Source organism: Hyaena hyaena, unplaced genomic scaffold, assembly GCF_003009895.1.
Source record: "Hyaena hyaena isolate Hyena2069 unplaced genomic scaffold, ASM300989v1 scaffold_74, whole genome shotgun sequence".
NCBI classification, from domain to species: Eukaryota; Metazoa; Chordata; class Mammalia; order Carnivora; family Hyaenidae; genus Hyaena; species Hyaena hyaena.
Genome location: NW_024080706.1, coordinates 1,154,274 through 1,175,112, shown reverse-complemented (window position 1 = coordinate 1,175,112; position 20,839 = coordinate 1,154,274). Strand labels below are relative to the sequence as shown.

General features: G+C 46.3%; 1 protein-coding gene across 1 annotated transcript in view; it reads right to left on the bottom strand.

Moving 5' to 3' along the window:
• SLC1A2 (solute carrier family 1 member 2) overlaps positions 1-8,281 on the bottom strand; it is a 143,495-nt gene extending 135,214 nt beyond the window's left edge. The window contains exon 1 of the mRNA XM_039233373.1: positions 8,198-8,281. Within this exon, the coding sequence (XP_039089304.1) occupies positions 8,198-8,214 (17 nt within the window). The 5' untranslated portion in view covers positions 8,215-8,281. The remainder of the gene's footprint in view (positions 1-8,197) is intronic.
• Positions 8,282-20,839: the final 12,558 nt, after the last annotated feature.

Below are 20,839 nucleotides of genomic sequence, written 5' to 3'. Positions count from 1 at the left end.
TGTAAGATGTCTTCCCCTACCTGCTGGCAGTGTTGATATTGACACGTACCAACTATAGCGCCCTCTAGAGACTTGCCCTGTACTCACCCAGGGCCATGCCGAAGCAGGGCCTGGTGGCTGCAGGGGTGGAAAGGCCACTCCTCCTTCTTCAGTTCTGGATCCTTTAGAAGAAACATCCCTGCACCAGAGCTTCCTGTGGGATGGGCTGAGCCCTTTGATGTGACTGTTTCAAGGTCTCCCTCTGCCCAGCCCTTGCTTGCTTCCCTCTTCCCCGGGGATCTATGCTGACAGCTCGCCTCAATAAACTTCATGCACACAAGTCTCCATCTCAGAGTGCTTCCCAGGACCAACCAGCAACAATGCCTCAAACCCAATGTATCAATGTCTCTAAAGAATACAAATTTGAATATTCTCAGACTAATAGATAAACTTCTACAAATGATTAGTTCTTCATCTGAAATGTCAGCAATTAATCATGATCAAAAATTCGATGATCCCTTCAGAGCTTCTATTCTAAGATGATTTTATTAATGTCTGCTGATTGATGACACTGAATCCCAGAGAAACACTAGGGGAACAGATTCGGTCTATAATTCTATTATTCTCTATTCTTATAAATAAGTACAAAATTTATTTTTTCTTGACCATATGTTGCATCTGAATATGAGAAACAATAGCTGAATCCATTTCCCGGGGACCTGGAGTCACCTCTGAGTGCCTGAGATGAGTGTTGTCAGCTGATATCTAACCATTTCACCTTTAGATGAATTTATCTACTTGTGTTTCATTCATGTTGACTTCCATCCACTTTCCTAACAAAGCTGGTTATCAAATCACAGCCATCCTTTTAAGTAAAGACTGAGATAAAAACAAAAATACAATTTGGTCTGCAGCAGTTGGCTATGTCTGATACCTAATAGAAAAAAAATGCTTTTCTTGTTTTATCTGTCTTCTTTTACTTTATCTCCCTTTGTGCACTGCAATTGTTTCTTCTATTTGAAATTCTCTGGCTTAATGTCTACAAGCTGGGGTCTGACCATTGTTCTCAGTTACCTAAACTTATTCCCACTTTTTTTTAATGGAGGCATTTTCCCTAAAGTCACATCTCCATTCAAAGATAAGTTAACTTCTCTGTAATCATTGCCATTCTTCTTGTGCTTTGTCTCTTAAATTCTTTATCATCTTTTTTGCAAGGACACTTGTTCCTGTTCCCTTTGACCAAAATGACTGGAGACACCCCCTGGAGCTAAAACAAACAAACAAACAAACAAACAAACAAGGGGAAGATCTGTGAAATTTTAAGAAAATGTGAATTAACTGCAAAATGTGGATACTTTGAAACACAGTTGAATTAGATGGAAAAAAAAGGCACCCAATAACAGCATAAAACCAAAATTCTCAAAGTTTCAATTTCTCCATTTGTAAAATGAGCATAATATTCCATAGTAATTTTCCAAGGATTTAATGATCTCATATATGTATAGTCACACAGACTTGGAATAAATTGAAATGAATAGTCCTAATTATATTTGTTTATGGCGATATCTATGAACACTGTTGATTTATAACAATTGTCTCCCAAATACTGAATGATATATTTAGTGGAGATATATTTTTTTAATCAAAAAAGAATGGAATGTTGTGGGAATTGGGAGTCCCTACGCACCAGGGGCATCCAAAGGGAATCAAACCACCAGTCTGGACAAAGTGCTGACATTTACTGCCACCTATTGAATGATCAGCAAACTGTGCTTAAAAACACAGCAACATGACCTCTGAAAAACTCTCTCCTCAATTTAAATGGCATCTCTAGTCATCACTGTTTGCATATGTTGCAAAAAACAAACAAAAGACAAAAACCCATCCAGCAACAATATCAGTCCTGCTCCTTAAAGTGTAGGGCTTAATAGCTCTTTCAGGAAAATTGGTGAGGGGAGCCACCACCCTAAATGGCTACACTTGAAATCATATAGGAAAGGATAAATCCCAGAGCTGTAAAATGCTCAGCTACATTTGCCACTCAGAAGGGCATGCCCACAGCTCAGTATTCCAAAGGATGGGACCCATGTGGTCATGCCACCCATGTGGGCTGCTTCAGAGCACTGCATCTGGATAAGGCTATGTTATTAGTGTCCTGACAACCAATGATTACAAAAGAATTCATCATTAAGAATAACCCAGAGCAAAGTTAAAGGAAATAATAAGAAGGTAGTGGTGAAAGGGTTAACAAGAAAACGTAGCTGGAATTATCCTTCATGTCAGAGAAATGGGATTTTATAGAATTCTCCCAATCCACAACCACTAGGCAGTGGTATGCCATAAGAGAATGGAACCCAAGCTCTCATTCTCTCAAAGGGGACCTTAGAGAGGTAAGGGGTCAAGAGGTAACATGAGTGAGTCATCTCAGAAAAGGCTGCCCAAGCTGAAAGGCACCTGTCCTTTCTCAGGGGACAACCACTTGGCCCCAGCTGACCCCAGCCCTTTGGGACTAAGCTGTCTCATCTGGTGGTTAGGGCACCTGGGTTTGCAGCCTGGCTTTGCCACTCACTAACTGGGAAACCTTGGGCAAGTTACTGAAGCTTTCTATGCCTCAATTTCCATACCTGTCAACTGGGGATAATAATAGTCCTTGTGCATCACATTGTTGGGGTGATTAAATAAATTAATATATATAAAGTGCTTAAAACAATGCAGGGCTACAGTCACTCAGTAAGTGGTACCAAGACAAAAAGACAGATCCCTTGCCATCAGGTTTCCCAATGTTTGAGAGAAGCCAGAATCAGGATTCCTTTTTTAGGTGATATATGTTTAAGTAGAAGCAAATAATTGTAATATTTTCAAAATCCTGTGTAAACCAAAACATACATGCCTGCGGGCCACATACAATCACAGGCATCTAGTATCTCACGTCTAGGGCCGTGGGAAGAGCAACACTTCAGATGCAGACAGGTCTCAGACGCACTTCGAATTCTGCCACCAGCTCCGTGATCCTGACAGCACAGTGCTTGGGAACCAGGGACGACAGGGGCATACGAGAGAAAGTCCCATGCCAGATTACAAAGAGCGAGTGACAGATGGCATTCCCGACCAAATGTAACAGAAGAAAGTACTCTCAGTGATTTAAATGAAGCCTGTAATATAAGGGAGGGGGTGGGGGGAGGACATTTCCCTTCTTGTCTCCTTGACCTTCATTCAAGGTCTTTAACGGGTACCATCTTGTAACCTAGAGGGAGCCAGGATTGACACCGACCAAGTCCAGCCACCAAAATTGAGTCCATTCCCTTCATTCCATTCTTAAAGGACAACTCCCACTCCATGACTCCTGCTCCAAAGTGGCTACCAAGATTGCCAGCATCACCAGAGGGCGGCTCAGCAGACAGCCGTCGTACCTGCTCACCTATGCGGAAAATTAAATAACCACGCCAATGAAAAAGAAGTAAATAAATATCACACCATTAAAAAAAAAAACATTTTGGGGGGGAAAAAAACAAAGCACTGAGAAAATGAGTTATTCTTTTTAAAAGTTTAAGGATCTTTCCTTGTCTCCATTTGCCTTTGATACCGCTGGCCCATTGTCTTTACTGCCATCGTCTGAAGCCAACCAGACAGATTTATAACAAGATGCTAGTCTTTTTCTACTCTACTGACAAATATGCGGCCCATCTGCCTCCAATCAATGATGGAGCACGTGGAGACGGAGCAATGAGGTATTTTTAAACACTCCTTTAATGCATTCATCCCAAGGACCAGGCACTTGATGCGTGGAGGGGTGAGGAGCGGGCAGAAGGAGGAGAGGGCAAGCATAGGACCTGGTAAATAAAGAGATCTGCCATAATCTGGATTCTAAAGCCCTTGCTATGAAACATCCTGCGTGCCCCCAACAAGCTGTTAAGAGCATGAAGAGAGGTCTGCAAGCAAGGTGATGTATGGCATTTGTCAGATTTCTTCAGCCTTCAAGGACGAATTCTTAAAATGCAAGGAAAACTAAGATTTTACCTTGAGAGGGACGTTGTTGCCTCCTCTTGCTAGAAGATTTTCAATTATTGGTGTCTTACTTGATTAAAATAATCATAGCAGGCAATTGAAATGAAGAATACATTCAGTTCCTTAGTACAAGCCAGTCTCATGGGGGAAAAATCAGCATGGAAAGCAATTTAGTTTGCCTTTAAATGGGGGAAAACCAGACATCTGGGCACTGGTGATATAGTCATAGAGGAGGGTGGGGAGGGGGAATTTTCATTGAAATCAACCTGTGTTGAGCTTCGAACAGTGGAAAAGCTTTGCAATCCTGGATCTGTAGGATTTATGGCACAATGACCCAGAAATTTCACACTTAGCTATTAAATATTGCTTGTTTCTGCAACCGAAGCACTCTCCCTGAAGCATATTTCCCTGTCTGACAATTTCCTTAAATTTGAAGTGAAAGGAGACAGCGCCTAATTGTGTTGCATAAAAGAGCAAAAGAAGGGGCCACGGATACCGATGGACAGACCTGTCATTTGGTTTTTAACATCCTGGCTCTTCTACTTCATTTGGTGGAAATCCACTTTCATTCGGATTTAGAAATCGTTTCTTGTTAGAATTGAGCTTCCAATCACTCGCAGGAGGCCGTCTTAGTAAACATGAAATGGCTTTTTCGTAATTCCACTGGTATCTATTTTACCCAAGGAGGCTGTTTTTATATTCTTCAAAATGAGAAACGAAAGTGGCAGCAAAGCCCAAGGCATGCAATTCGCAAACCCCTCTGGACCCCAAACTCCATGCGCTCCACTTCCTTCCCAATAAGTCCACTCCGTGGGCTCTTCCTCCAACTGACCTCAACCTCAGTCCCGAGGGGAGGAGGGAGAAGGCAATCATTATGTTTTGCTTTTGTTTGCTTGAAATAATAAATCCAGAGGTCTCCTTTGCCAGAGTTTTCCTGCTGTCAGCAGTTCTGTTTCATGGGCTTTCTCAGTCAAACTGAAACCCAAGGCCTTGTGGTTGGCTTTCGCCCTGACCCCTTGGCTCCTGGGAACTGATCGGAAGACAGATCGCCGTGGGTACCTGACAAACATGGAGGCTTAGAAGTCTTTCACCTCCAGAACATATTTCTAGAATGTCCACCTCTACAGCAGTGAGGCACTCCAATATAACTCAGTCCATAATTGACACTAGCCCGTCTGCCACCAACTACTTACAATCTCTTTCCAATTTGGGTCAAAGACCTAAAACCGTAATTCTAGCCACATCTGGGGAGCCAGGAAAAAAAGAGTGCTCAGCTATCAAATTAGATGCTGCTTTGCAAGAAAATACCTCTCGGGACCTGGGAACTACCAAAGAGTCCACTGTTGACTTTTATGGAAACTGGATACTAATAATCCCGATTCCAAATAATCAGAAGCCTCAAATAACCAAAGCACCTTGGGGTATGCTTTGCAAAGGCAAAGACCAAGTGCAGAAGCTGATAATAAGAATATTCCAAAAGGCAATCTGCAGGGTGTGTAGATGCCAAAGGGTTGAGAGAAAGTGGGTAATCTGCGCTAGACATGCCCAGTACACTCTTGATGGTAACTGACATTTCCGGATGATAACCCCAAAGTTCTGCCAAGTCCTGGAATCTTGCTGGCAAAATGACATTACATTCTACACCATTTTATTCTTAAATTCCATTTTCGTTGGACCACCTACTTCGCAGACATTGGAAGAAGCAAATGTGATGATGTACACAAATGAGCTTTGCAAGTGGGGTACTAAATAAACATTAGATGTTCACTATTGCCTCTACCCAGTAATCGGCATATGTCGTCGACAGTAACTCTATCACCAAACGAATGGTAACCAGAATAGTCAGTTCACCGTATTCTCCCATTTCCCAAACATTCTGGATCAAATCAGTTGAACTGAAAATACATGTATTGAAAAATTGTGTTGCTATTTTTGCTTCCTTCTCAGCAATGTGTTTCAAAGAAATAGCTTCAACATTGGTAGAAAGCAAAACCTAATGAAGGCAAGTGGCCTGAGGATTCCCCATGAACTTCTGTTAATAAGGCAATTAATCAAAGATATCAGAACAGTCAAGAGAACCTCACCAAACCGTATGAACAATTTACCAATCAAAGTTGTTGACTAGAGGCAGCATTCTAAAAGCCAGCTCACAAACTATTTATGTGTTTGTATCTCCGTAGAGTGCCTAGCATCTGAGGTCTACCCAGTAAATGCTCCGGGAAGAAAAGACAGAGGAAGGGAAGAGACAAAGAAAGACCAGGGCTTCTGAAAATGTCACCTGCTCACCAGTTATTGTTCTTAAGTGATAATGGCTCATAGCTCTTTCTGTATGTTTCCCAGCCTTTCAATTTTTTTTCAATTCATCTCCTCCGTACAAGGTTTATTTGTTTTTTTTTTTTGGGGGGGGGGGTTGGCCAATTTTTTCTTAATATGCACCGTGTATAAATATGGCACTAACTGAATGTGAATCTTAAAAATACTGAAAATCATTTCCACTCTGTATTTAATGTCAAATCATTTGACAACTCTCATTTAGGATAAAGGAGGGGACAAACACCTTTGGCGTTCTTTGTTACTGCCTTCACCTTTCCCTTCACTCCCTGGCTATCAAAATAAGGGGTGAGTTGAGTGCAAGATTTGAAAGACTACCATCATCCACCTCTTGCACAGACATTTTGCAACCTAGCTTTTAAAAGCAGGGCTAAGTCTAGAAGGACCCTTTCTAATTTGAAGGACTGATTGAACAGGGAAAGGCTCTGAGGTTGAGCCATATGGGCTCTTAATATTTAATTCCAGAGCTCTGTTTTAGCACAAGGTGCCACCCTCCTTGTACCCGTGTGTTTTTCTGGAGCATCTTTCTTGGCGAAATTATAATCCAAAAAAGTCCACACTGCTGAAATGTGAGGATGAAAAGAGAGAAAAATCCCATGCCAACACAAGGTGCCAGACTCTTTCGGGAAGACTCCTGGGGACAGAAAAGGGATGAGTTCCTTCTCCTGAACATAGAGAGATGGCTTTAGAACTATCTTCCTTTTGTTGGAGGTTGGAATCTAAAGATCTAACTTGGGAACCAGATTTTTTTTACTCTTACTTAGAGATCCGTTCTGCCAAAACAAGCCAGTGGTGTCGGGAATATTCATCAGAGAGAAATTATGGAAAATGCTCCACCAATGCTATGGTGGAGCACCGAGGATTCTCCACCAGGGCTCCGAGGGGGCTGACACACGGGTTTTCTGCACAACTTGGATCTGGTGATTTCTGGCAAGTGGCTAGTGCAATTTTGTGAATTAACCAAAGAGCTGAGCTCCTCAACCAGAACCAGGTTCCACCAAGGCAGAAAAGTTTCCTTGGAGATCCTTACTCCAGGGACGTTGTTCTGGACCCTTCCTTTGAGGTGTGAGTATTCAAAAGATCCTCTAGCCTCTTGCGGCCCCCCTCCCCTCTTGCTAAAGACAGCTGTCATCTATCACTGGGAACATCCCCCCTCCAACCGCTGCCTCAGAGGGCTGGAGAAAACTCCACTGCCCCTGGCAGAATGGGGAAACCGGCGCTTTACCCAGTGGAATCTGGGGACTCTTGTCCTTGCACAAAACTACTTCTTTTCCCGCCTCTTCCCGGGAAGTACCCAAATCTCTTCCACTCTTCCTTTGAGCCGGCCAGGGAGATTCCACCATCCAAGGACAAGGTGCGATCTCCACAGGCCGGGCATCCACTCGGAGACTGCCGCAAATCTGACATTCAAGGCGGCGCGCGCCGGCCCTCGCCCCGCCCCGGTCCTGGTCCCGGCTCATTCATTCCGGGCCGGTCCCCTCGTTCCAGCCCGCGCCGCGCTCCAAGCGCGGCCTCCCCGGGCACTGCCCGCCGCTCACAGCGTGCCCAATCCCGTCTGGCTTGTAAATCTCAAAAGTAACCTCAAGAGGGTTTTTCTTTTCTTTTTTTCCCCCCCGTCGGACTCTTCTTCACAGCTCCACCGTCACCCTTTTGATTAAAATAAACCCGTCGTCTGCCTCCCGCGTCTTCAAAGGGTTAAGCCGTTAGCTTCGCCAAAGAAGATCAATCCCCTCCCCACCATCGCACCCCCAGCCTAGCCATCGCTCCGCAGCCGTCTCCGCGGCCCGGCGCCGACGTCTGCGCGTCCCCATCCCGGATGAGGGGCCACCCCCTCCCCCCGCGCGCGCCCGCTCCCCGCGGGTCCGCAGAAAAGCCCCCTCACCCTTCGGTGGATGCCATGGTCCGGGGAACGCCCCCTCCTCTTCGGCTCGGTGGGGCGGCGACGCGGCGGCGGCGGCGGTGGCGGGCGCGGGGTGAGCGGGCGCGGCGTGAGCGCCGGAGAGTGGCGGAGCGCGCTATTTAAGGGGGAGCCTCTCCCCGCCTCCCACCCCCCTCCCGGGTAAGCCCTTTAGCGCCTCAGCCTGCGCGGGAGGCTCCGGCGGGCGCTAAGCCCCGGCTGGGCTCTCCTCCGCGCGCGTCCCGCCTCGCCGGCGCTCGGCGGGGCGCTCGGGGGGCTGGGGGTGCCTTTCCCCCCCGAGCGGGCGCCGCGCCCGGGCCGCCAGGCCGCCGCCGCCGCCACCTGCGTGCGCCGCGGGGCTCGGGGCGGGCGGCGGGGGAGGCCCGGGAGGGGGGTGTGCCGCGGGTGTACAGGGGAGTGTGTGCGTGCGTGCGCGCGTGTGCGGGTGTGCGCGCGCCGGGGGAGGCGGTGGCGGCCGCTGCGCGCTGGCTCGGCGCCGCCGGGGAGGGATTGCGAGGTTTAGCCCCGCCGCAGCTGGGGATTTGCAGGCGATCCCTCTCTATTTTCGTCGAGAGCTGACATCACCCGCGCCGCCGCCTCGGGAGACTCCTTCAGCTGCCGCCCCCTCGCCCCCCGTCCCCAGACGCGCTCCCTCCTCTGCGGTGCCGTCCCCCATACCCCCGGCCTCTAGCCATAAATTAGCCAAATAAGAAACGAGGCCCCGCGGGTCGCCGGGAAGACTTGGGCAGCCCGTGGCCGGAGCCCAGGATCTAAGGAGTCGCTATTGTTCCCTCTCACGCCCGCGTGGCCCCGGGTCACCCCGCAGGCCAGGGCGCGGAGACCTGGGATGCCCCTCCGTCCCCGCCTCCCTCGAGCAGCCCCCTGCGCTCCGCCTCGCTCCTTGGCACACTAGCTCGGGCTCTCCGCACACCAGCAAGCTCGCCCTTACAGGCGACACACCCACCCCAGCCTCCCGCGTCCCGGGTGCCCGGCCCAGGCTAACCCAGCTGCGCTCCCTCCCCCGCCACGGCCCGAATAAATCTCTGGCCTTCAATTATTCATCGGGATTAATATTAATGCAGCTCCCAGGGGGAGGCTGGCGGGCGGGGTGCTGGGGAGGCTGTGGTTTTTATAAGCCTTGGGAGGTCGGCTTCGGGGGTGCTGGCCCTCAGGGCGCTGGGAGGTGGCCCAGGCTGGTGGCAGGGGACGCGTCTCCACCCGCTCCTGCTCGCCTTCGGCTTCTGAGCCCTGGGGGCGGCGCACGGAGACAGATGGGCTCCTGCAGGGGAGGGTCGGATTCTCCCCGCCGGCTTTGCATAATAATGACGAAATCCATGCAGACTTTATTATCTCGGGGACACAGCAGACACCTACAGCTCCACCACCTGCCGGACGGAAGCCTCACTTGCTGTGTCTGGAAAATGGGACCAAAAATAACCCCCTTTGCAGGGCCGCGGTGAGACTTAAACAGGCTCTCTAGACAGATTTGCAAAGTGTAAACGCGCCCGGGAGATGTCAGCGGTGCTTAGCTTGTCGCTAGGAACGTGGCACGCTCCTCCGGCGGGGGTGGGGGTGGGGGGGTGGTCACGGAACCCCAACGCCCTAGTAGTGTCCGCTCCTCGTGGTCTCCCCAGTTTTCTGCCCTGGGGAGGTGCTCTTCAGTGCTGCGGCTGTGCTGACCCTTATCCGGCGTCTGAGAACCGCTGGCCACTTGGAATCTCCGGGAGCTCATCCCGGGGACTGTGCCAGGGGAGCGGAGTCCCGCGAGGATGGCTTAGTGGTTGAGTGCCAAGCACTGGTGTGCCAGCGCCTGAGTCCGTCACCACCTGCCGGTGGAGTAATGGAGGGGGGTGCAAATTCCTCAGTGTCTTCTCATCCCATAGGCAGCATGAGAATAACGTTCCCAACCCCCCCCCCCCCCGCCCTCGGAACTAAATGAAATGTAAAAGATATGCAAAGCGCTTTAAAGTCTGGCACCCCGTAAAACCTCAAAAATTGCTCAGTTAAATCTAAGGGTCCCCGGAGGATAGTTTCTTGGGCTCAATATCCAAGGATGAATAGACAGGTGAGGGAAATAGCACGAAAAAGAGAAAAGAACTAAATAGAAGTTTAAAAAAAAAAAAAAAACAGTCTCTGCTCACCTCCTCCCTTCAACCCCCCCCCACGGTTCCCCAAATCTGAGCCCAAACATCTTCCTCCGTCCATACCTTGTTCCATCTCACTTTCCCTCTCCCCTCCTCTCTTCCCCTCTGCCTTTACATCAACCAGATCTCTATGCTAATCAACCCAGCACCTTTTGCTTAACAGCCCTTCTGATTTTGCATTTTCAAATTCTAGCTATTAACGTATTAATCTGTATTTAAATTAATGCACTCTGGCACACGCATTTAAAAATAATTTGTAGGTGAAAAACTACCTTCTTGCACCTTGGTGTTATATTTGACACTGCCTTCTCTTTAGCCCTACCAAGGGTCGATGTGTGGTTTTGTATCGGAAGTGATCAGGTTTAGAACCTTTACAGTCTCCTTTTCTCTTTACAGTTTAGGGATTTCACTTCCCTGCTGCGGTGGCAGCTGGGGAGCAAAGCCATGGGACTCTAGCCGGGGCCTACATATTAACCATCCCAGACGCACTGCAACACCCCTCGGAAGCTGAGTGTGAATGAACTCCGCCATTATAAGCCCTCCGTGTCTGCACACAGGCGTGGAGGGCTGAGTGGCACCATTCATTAACACCCACTGCCCAGAGCAAGGCACCTGGTGGTACACAAACACGGAGTAAATAAAAGCAAGGAGAAAGAGGGATGGGATTGTTTTCGCTTGTTAAACCATCCAATTAAAAGCTACTCTTCAGGCATGATGCAAAGTGAGACAAGTCAGACATAGACAAATACTGTATGCTGTAATTTATATGTGGAATCTAAAAGAGCAGAATGCATAAAAACAGAGTCTAATGGTGGTTTCCAGGGCTAGTGGGTAAGGGAATCAGGAAGATGTTATTTAAGGGGACAAACCTGGAGGTCTAACGCACAGCCAAGTTATTATAGACGGCAATACTGTATTATGAATTCAAAATTGCCAAGAGACTAAGTACAAATTGTTTCCACCACAGAAAAAGAAATGATAATTATGTGACATGATAGAGGTGTTGGCTAGCCTACAGTGGTAATCATTTTGCAATATAAATGTATCAAATCAACACATTGTACATCTAAACTTACAGAGTGTTATATGCCAATTATATTTCAATTAAAAAATAAATTTTGGGGGTGTCTTGGTGGCTCCGGCAGTTGGGCGTTTGACTCTTGATTTTGGCTCAGGTCATAATCTTGGAGTTTGTGGGATGGAGCCCCTCATCGGGCTCTGTGCTGACAGCATGGAGCCTGCTTGGGATTCTCTCTCTCTGCCTCTCTCTCTCTCTCTCTCTCAATAAATAAAACATTTAAAAACCATCATAATAAAATAAACTTTAATAAATCCACTCCAGTATGTTTTCAGTGCTAAGGACCTGAGAGAATGCAGGTAAATAATCAACATGGCCAGATTAGACGAGAGGAGTTCCACCTTCCCCATAAGTGACCATGTTTGGGAACCTCACACCCCATCCTACACTTGAGAGACAAGGGTCTGAATTTGCGTTCAGCCGCTCTTGGAGACAAGGCCTATCCAATCATTGGAATAGGCCACAGATAATTCTGGATAATTCTCTTTCTCACACTGGCAAGCCCATACCAACATTCCCACCAGATTTTCATTTTATAAGCAAATTGGAGCCATGCTTTTCAACACTGGCTGCCCATTAGAATACACTGAGAGAGCTCTATAGAAAACAACAACACTTGGGGCAGCTGGGTGGCTCAGTTGGTTAAGCATCTGACTTCAGCTCAGGTCGTGATCTCGTGGGTTGTGGGTTCGAGCCCCACATCGGGCTCTGTGCTGACAGCTCAGAGCCTGGAGCCTGCTTCGAATTCTGTGTCTCCCTCTCTCTCTGCCCAACTGCTGTCTGCTGGTGCTCTGTCTCCCTTTCTCTAGAAAATAAACATTAAATAAATTTTTAAAAAAACCCTCAGGCTACCTGCCAGGAATTTTGGACCTCTCACCCTACCGTGGGGGCCTTAACTGATAGCACTTTTTTAAAACTTGCCCTCAGTGATCAATGCTACTGTAGACAGCATCAGGAGATGGGCTAGAGATGGTTCAACAAAATGGCGCCCAGAAGTAGACAGAATTAATTGGTGTGTTTAGCCTTCGGAAAGACAAAAGCTAAAGAGGACATGATGCAAGGCTGACCCTCCACTCTTCAAATACAGGGAATCAAAGAATCTATCCTGACAGGGGTGCCTGGGACCCTCAGTCGGTTAAGCATCTGACTCTTGGTTTCCACTGAGGTCATGATCTCACAGTTTATGAGTTCGAGTCCCGCATGTCTCTCTCTCTCTCTCTCTCTCAAAATATAAATAAATAATTTTTTTAAAAAAATCTATCCTGGCAAACATAGAGCTCTCCCCTTAGGCTGTGCACACAGGGAATATTGGGCGTGAGTCACTCTACCTACTGACTCAATGCTAGCTGGGAACTCAGCTGTGGGACAGGCAGACCTGCATTAAATACTGCCCTGAACTTGTATTAGACTCTCGTGTTACCTCAGGCTGGGCACTTTAGGTTCTCAGCTTTCCCATCTAAAAACTGGATAACATAATGATACCCACCGCAGGATGGTTGTGAGATAAAATGGGATAATATGTGGGAAATGCTTAGCTCTACACCTGGCACATCTTGAGTGCTCAACAAAGTGTCATCCTAGACACATGCGGGAGCAGCGGTGTGCACCCCATTTACCACTCAGCTCGCCCGCAAGCCTAACCTCTGCTACAGTCACCTCAAGTATAGTCCCATGGACCCCTCTGTCCTCACAGCAAACTGCAAGTCTCCTAGCCGCAGCATGAAGCTGACAGACTTGATAGAACAGAACACGGTCAACCCTACAAGCAGGGGCACTTCTGGATTTTCTGGCATCTGTCTCTTCCAGGGATTCCACGGTGAAGGCCAAGGTGAAGGGATGGGATGCTCTGAGCTTTGCACATAGATTTTTCGTTCTCAGATCTTGCTCAAGGGTTCCTAAACTTAGTGTGAAGAACTACTCTGCAGCACTGAATGCCAAAATTTTTCTGTACCATACTCTGATAGGTAATTTAAAAGACTGGCAGAGTTAATTTTTACCACAAGGGATCTTTTTTCTTTTCCCTTACCGATTGTTTACTTAAGGTCTAACCCGGGCTCTGAAAAGTGACTTACCGCAGTGGAATTAAGGTAGTGTCCAGGGACTGCACGGTGTTTGTGGTATCACCTAACACTACTGAGCCCTAGTGTGTGTTCAAAGTATCGCGATATGTATAACCTCGTTTGATCCAGCCTTTAGATGGCCTTCTACAGAGGCTAGTATTATTATTAACTCCATTTTACAGAGCAGAAAACTGGGGCCAAGAGAGACTAAGGAATTTGCGCAAAGTTACACAGATAGTGAGTGGCCGTATAAGTCAAGGTGCTAGCTAGAAAAAGATGGCATATTCAGATTAAGTAAATTGGGCACAGTTTAGTAAAGGGACTATATGAGAAGGATGTAGGAAAATCCCAACGGATAGTGCAGACACCCCTCCCCCCCACGGGGCTGGTAATGGTAGGACAACATTACCTACCCCAGTTTTGAAGGGAGGCTGCTAGAACCTAGAGGGGAGTGCCCTAGGCAGAAAGGGACCAGAGACCTTTGTTGCCACAGCGACCTGTGGGTTGGGGGTGGGGCTGGGACTAAATAACTTGATCCTACTTCCCTCCGGTTCTTCTCTCCCCGCGGGGGCCCCCTACTGGCCAAATTTGGAGCTGGAAAGCACATTGATGCAACTCCTGCGCTGTCCTCGCAGCCCAGCCTCCCTGGGGAGCACAGCTGGAGGATGAAAGGTGGAGGATGGAGCTCTTGGGCCAAAGGATAAAGCAGGGGTGGAGCTGGGTGTGGGCAATCTTCCTGTAGAACTTTGCCTTTAACCCTTCCGCTGCGCAAACTATGGTAATAATAATGCCATCATTACTGGAACAGGCTGTCCACCTGACATGCAGGGACCTCTCTACCTGGAGAATCTTCCAGCAGAGAAGACTCAACTAGACCCTTTGCTAGAAAAAATCATCAGATGGTCCCAAAGGCTCCAGTCCCAACTTCCACAAGGTTTAACATTCCTCTCCAACCATTAGCTCATTACTGGAGCTTAGTTGGACCAAAGGAGACATAAAGACTCTCCCTTCTCCTCTTATGTTCTTGTAAGGGATGCATTTCCTGTCTTGGTTCTCTTTCAGATTGCTTGAGATTGGCTACTGCATCTCAATGTAGGGTGAGGGGTGGGGGAGGCTCCTAATATAGAAAAGAAAAAAAAAGTCCTACACCATTTTTTCCCATAAAAGGCTGTGAAATAAGCCCTTTCCCTCCCATGATGGCAACAGAGGAGAAATGTTTCCATGTTCAAAGTTTATCAGAAGAAAGTGACCTAGAGAGAGAAATAGTAGCCAAGTGACCCAAGGGGTTCTCTCTCCAAAAGGGATTGTCATTTAGTAATGTCTGAGAAATCTCAACTTGACTTTTCCCCCCTGAATATAATAACCATTTCATCACACTTGCTCTTAAAGATTATTGATGTTGTCCAGAATTTAGGAATGGGAAAAACACCCACCATTGGCTCATTTGGTGGGACATTCATTCTTACGATTCTTTGCAAAGTCAGAACCACCAGTGAACAAATATGTCTTTTCAGGTTCCATGCAGTTGTTCTGGTAAAGACTGTATGGGTGTTGGCGTCCAGCAGGCCTGTGTTCAAAGCCGAGCTCCTTCCCCCATGGCATCGAGTAGGCCACCTAATCCCTCAGAGACTAAACTCCCCCCTTTATTAAATGGAAGCCATTCCTGTAGCTACAAAAGTGACACATGTAAAGCAGACATCACACACTAGATGTCTGCCCCATACCTTCCTAAGCAGCCCAGGAATCAGAAGCTGCAAGTCTGATCTGTCTTTTAAAAGTTTGGCCTGATAAAGACTATAAGACTAGATGTCGTTATGTTTTTTTTTTAATCAATGAAACAGAGGAGGATATTGAAGCCCTTTCACCCTGACAATGTGAGTATACTGTTTTCAAACATGTGAGCTACTTTTAGGATGAGTGAAAATTACTGTATAATGTTTCTATTTTAAGGGAAAGATAGTATTCTCAACAGCATTGTCCCTGAAATTAAGAGCATCAGTGAGAGAAAACAGAGAAGGCTGAAATGAAGTTGAAAATGAAAAGATTTTAAGGTGCCCGGGTGGCTAGGTCAGTTAAACATCCAACTTTGGCTTGGGTCATGATCTCAAGGTTCTTCAGGTTGAGCCCCACATCAGGCTCTATGCCAACAGTTCGGAGCCTGGAGCCTGTTTCAGATTCTGTCTCTCTCTCTCTCTCTCTCTCTCTCTCTCTCTCTCTCTTTCTCTGCTCCTCCCCCACTCATGTGCTCTTGCTCTTTCTTTCTCAAAAAAAAAAAAATTAAAATTAAAAAAAAGAAAAGAAAATGAAAAGGTTTTGGAAAGAGAAGGGGGCTTAGAGAGGTAACGGACAGGGGGAGAATTTTCACAGCGGCAGCCCCAGATCAGTGGATTAAGAATGCTAAGGTGGGCGGCGCCTGGGTGGCTCAGTCGGTTAAACGTCTGACTTGGCTCAGGTCATGATCTCACGGTTCACGAGTTCGAGCCCCACGTCGGGCTCCGTGCTGGCAGCTCAGAGCCTGGAGCCTGATTTGGATTCTGTATCTCCATCTCTCTCTGCCCCTCCCCTGCTCATGCTCTGTCTCTGTCTCTCAAAAATAAATAAATGTTAAAAAAAAAAAAAAGAATGCTAAGGTGGGGCGCTTGGGTATCTCAGTCAGTTAAGTGTCCAAATTCAGCCTGGGTCATGATCTCAGTCTGTGAGTTCGAGCCCTGCATCAGGCTCTGTGCTGACAGCTCAGAGCCTGAAGCTTGCTTCAGATTCTGTGTCTCCTTCTCTCTCTGCCCCTCTCCTACTCACTCTCTATCTCTCTCTCAGAAATAAATAAACATTAAAAATTAAAAAAAAAAAAGAATACTGAGGTGGTCACAGTGGGAGCTAGAACATGGGCTTCTGAATAAGACTGACTTGGGAACCACCTCGTCTGGATTTGGACCAGCGAGTTTCCAGTTGAGTTCATCGTTTCTCTTGCCATTTTGAATGACCTTGAGTAAGTCACTTAACTCTCTGGACATCAGTGGGGTGGTAATTACCCCATCTAGTGGGCTTGGATGAGAACCCAGTGAGGCAACGTCACATAAAGCACTTAGCTCACTTCCTGGCACACGGTGATCCCTGTCATCATCCTTATTATGTCCGTCTCCTGGGTGCAGCTGCTCTCATCACTCAGAAGTGGTATCTCATCACTCAGAAGTGGCAATAGTGGTGACACTTGGGAGCCGGCAACACAGTACAGCTATCGACGCCCCTGCCTGTGATTCTGCTTGTCCCGGTGTGGTCACTGGATAGAGAATAAAGGACATCATCCATCTCCCTGTGTTTGGAGCCATAAGATACATGTTGCGTTCATTCACTCTTTCCTTGTTAACACACATTAGCAGGAGAGAAGGGAGTTCTATTTTTACTCACTCTCTACGCTGATGAGAAAGAGATGTTACTTCATAGAAATCTCAATTCAGACTGAGAATTTGATCTAAATATAATCCATTCTTGAGGCAGAAAGCATCTCATTAAGTAGAGAGCCCAGAGAGACTAAAACGTTTGCTAGCTACACTTATTTCCTGATGAATTCTAATGGAAAGAGTGTGACTTCATTCCATTTACTCAGCAGAGATGAAAGAGGAAAGGAGACAATGGGAAGAAATGAACTGTGAGTTCTTGGTATATCATTTCCATATGTCAGCATCTTCTACTACGAGATGGCTTGAGGCTAAATGTCAGGGCTGGCACAAATTCTTTATGCCCACTGTAAAAACCATAGAAATCTGAATTAGAGTGGCTGTCTCTTTTCTAGTAGCTTGATCCTGTATAAAGTGGAAATCTTTTTTTGAGAGCAATTGCTGGTGTTTTAATTTCTACCCGCATTTTTTTCTAATCATGGCAAAGAATGCCAGTTATGGGTCTTTCCCTTTGTTCTGCTGGGACATTACAATGTTCCCTAGTGACATCTTTCTGAAGGGCGAAGGGTGAACACTGTGTATACTTGAGATGATTTCTTTGCTTGACACCAGCTTCTGGTGGTTAAATGCTAAATGATTTGGCTAAAGGAGTGAATCAGGAACCCAAATCAGGCTCTCGTGACCTCAGAAAATCCAGTGATGTGATTTGTCCTATTTTCTCTATTCATCTCTTTCTGAAATTACATGATTATTCTGAGGGAGAGGCTTTGTATCAAATCCCAAAAGTGTTTTTTCTTATAAAGTTATTTTCCTTATTAAGAGAACGAAAGATAGCAACCAGGTAATTTGGTTCTAAATGAAGATTATAGATTCAGAGATCTTCTTCAAATCAAAGGCTGAACTATACGTTTGCATAACAATTAAAGGAGAAACATTCCAGTTCACTTGAAGGTTTCATTTATTAGCACGTGGCCGATATTTTATTTGTAACACCCTGCTCTCCTTTGCAATCAGGGATTAATAACGTCCTTTCTTTCTCTTTGGTCTGGAATTACCTTTTCCTAGAAACCATAAATTCAGGAACAGAACACTATTGTTTTTCTTCTCTGAGAATTCAATCTCTAATACCATTCTTCACTTGAGAAAGCCATTCACTAATTTTATCTACTGACTTTTTTTTCTTTGTTGACAAAACTCTCCATCAAACCTAGACTCCAAGCCTCTGGAGAAACACTCAGTGAATTGAAATACAAACGTGACGTGAGCCCTAAAAAACTCAGCCATTGAGACGCTCTTCTTAAAATGCTGGGCCTCAACAGCACATCCGGGCAGAGCCCTGCTAGGGAAAGCGGCTTCTGCTGCCAGGAAAAGCAAAGAGAAACCACAAATTGCTACCAAACCACTCCCAAATGTTCTCATCTTTCCAGCAGCCCTGAAAAGATAAATTTCCCCAAGCCCTGGGGATCCGCACCATTTCCCTCAAAATTTTCACAGGATCCTGAAGAAGGAGAAAAATATAAGGCAGTCCGGAGCGGAGATCTAAGTGTCTTATTCTTTGCATCTTGCATTGGCTGTCGGCCTTCTTTTAGCTCCTTTTCATTTACGACCAGGCTCCATTCAAACAATATGTGATTGTGTCAGAGCAATGATACTCAGGGTCTTCCTGCCCAGGTTAGAAGTGCAATGGAAAAACCCCGCGTCAAAGCCAAAGGTTACACGTGATTGGGTTGATCTCACTACTAATTCCTAGGGAACATGTAGGAATTCACAGGGTTTGATACATGCAGGGTAGTCCCGGCCATGCCCACTCGCCTCATCTTACCACCTCCCTAGGTGACACGGACCATGGGACTCCATCCCCAGCTACACGCCGCACCACCGTTCTCCTCATGCTTCCCACCGTGGCCTTGCCGGTTTCTAGAAGTGCCTCACACATGCCAGAAGCCCCGCTTCTCAACACCTTGGCACATGCTCTACTCCCTATCTGGAATGTTCTTCTCCACATCCCATTCTCCACCTGCTAGCCAACTGTGGGAGGCAAGCTTTCACCCCACCCTCCAGATGAAGCCAGCCACCCTTGCTAGCGGGTCTCACAGCACCCTGTGTTTTCCTTCCTAGTACTTCTCATGATTTCTCATTTCTGGGATTATGTGACCTAGAACAAGCACCAAGTCTATAGTGTTTCGGTCCTTTGCACACAGTAAGCACTCTACTCATTTTTGTTGATGAATGAATGACAGGCAGGTAAAAAATCGATAGACACAATTCTTGATTGAATTCGGGATCGAAGAGATTTTATTGACTAATATCCTGATATAGGATGTGAATGTGGAAGGCCCATTAAGTTTTGAGTAGGTGATGAGTTTGACAGCAGAAAATTCTAAAATCCCAAAGAACTGTAAAGATTCATATTCAAACCCCATACCCATAACTTCAGAGAATGTGTATTATGCTGGAAAGGAGGGGGTAAAATAGCTGTATATTTCCTACCTGTCCAGCTGAGCCTGGTCCCTTTTAATAAATCTAGCCCCCTACTCCATCTCAGCACACACACACACACACACACACACACACAGATGGGAAATGTATTAAAAAATCACTGCAAGCCAAGCCTAGCACTTTGTCTCAGAAATTTATTCAGACACCTCCCACTTACACAATCCCATTGCTCCTTGCTCTCAGACTTTTTGGTTTTTCTAACCCGTGGCCCCTATGTATTTCTGCCCACCCTTTCTTGTTATCAACCCCATTGTGCAGGTTTTTGGACTTATTTCTGATGCTGGATGTCAGCAGCATTGAAAGACTTCTCTTCTCCTCTCCACTCCTTGTAAGGTTTCTCATAATTGGTTCCCAGATCTCCAGTCTCCTCCTCCTGAAGAACAACTAAACAACGGTCATAACAGCGGCCATTATTGACCATGTGCAATGGGTCAGACAACGTCTTCCATGCTGAACTCACATATGCGTTACCACCCCCATTTATAGACAAGGCAACAACAGAATAGAGATCGTGTGTCACACTCAAGGTCACAGCACGCAAATTGACAGAGATGGAATTTGAGCTCAGGCTGGGTCTTCTAACTACTACCTCTGTCTGCACAGTCAGCCCGATAGGCCTTTCTAAAATTCCACTTTTACCCTTTCACTCCTGGAAACATCAACATTAGTTTGATATTCACCAATGGGCAATAAGAAGCCAAATTATTAACCTCAGCATTTGAAATCCACCACCAACTGGCTTCACCTTGACTGGCCTTGTCTTGGCTGGCCAACCTGACCTGTCATTGCAATAAAGGACTCATGTCGGGCAACAATTGGTCCTTCTCCAGGCCCTCCCTCTCCATGCTTAATCTTATGCACTTGCCAAGTTCTTATAATATCCTACTTCCTTTCCATCCACCACCCCAAAGACTCTAAGTACCCTGTGAATGATAAGTTAACTGGAAATGCTAGCGTGCTTAGATTGCCCCTTGATCTCAATTCCTGTTGGAGTTGATGTGAGAGAAGAGAATGTGAGTCCACTACTCAATTACTCTTGAAAAAGTCCTCTTGATATGTAAGCCTGACCACTCCGAAGGAAGGTAAGAGTCTTACCTAAATCATATAGACTTTACTTACATTTTATGTATCATACGAAATACAAAATCTAAGTAAGATCTATATGATTTAGGCAAAACTCTTACTATACACATAGAAGTTTATGTGTGCATATACATTTTTTTCAGTGACTTCTGGCCAAAGACCACCAGGAACACAACAATACTTAAGCAAGTTGGACTTAATTGCTCTTTGAAATAAAAGAGAGTGTATAACATGGGGGAACTGTGGGGTATCTCACCTAGATAGTATTAGAAAGAACTTAGAGGATTTGGGCTTCTATTAGGTGATCTAGGGGAGGTTGCAAGAGGTGGGACTTTGTTCTGGATCATTTGTTCTGGATCAGGTAGTAT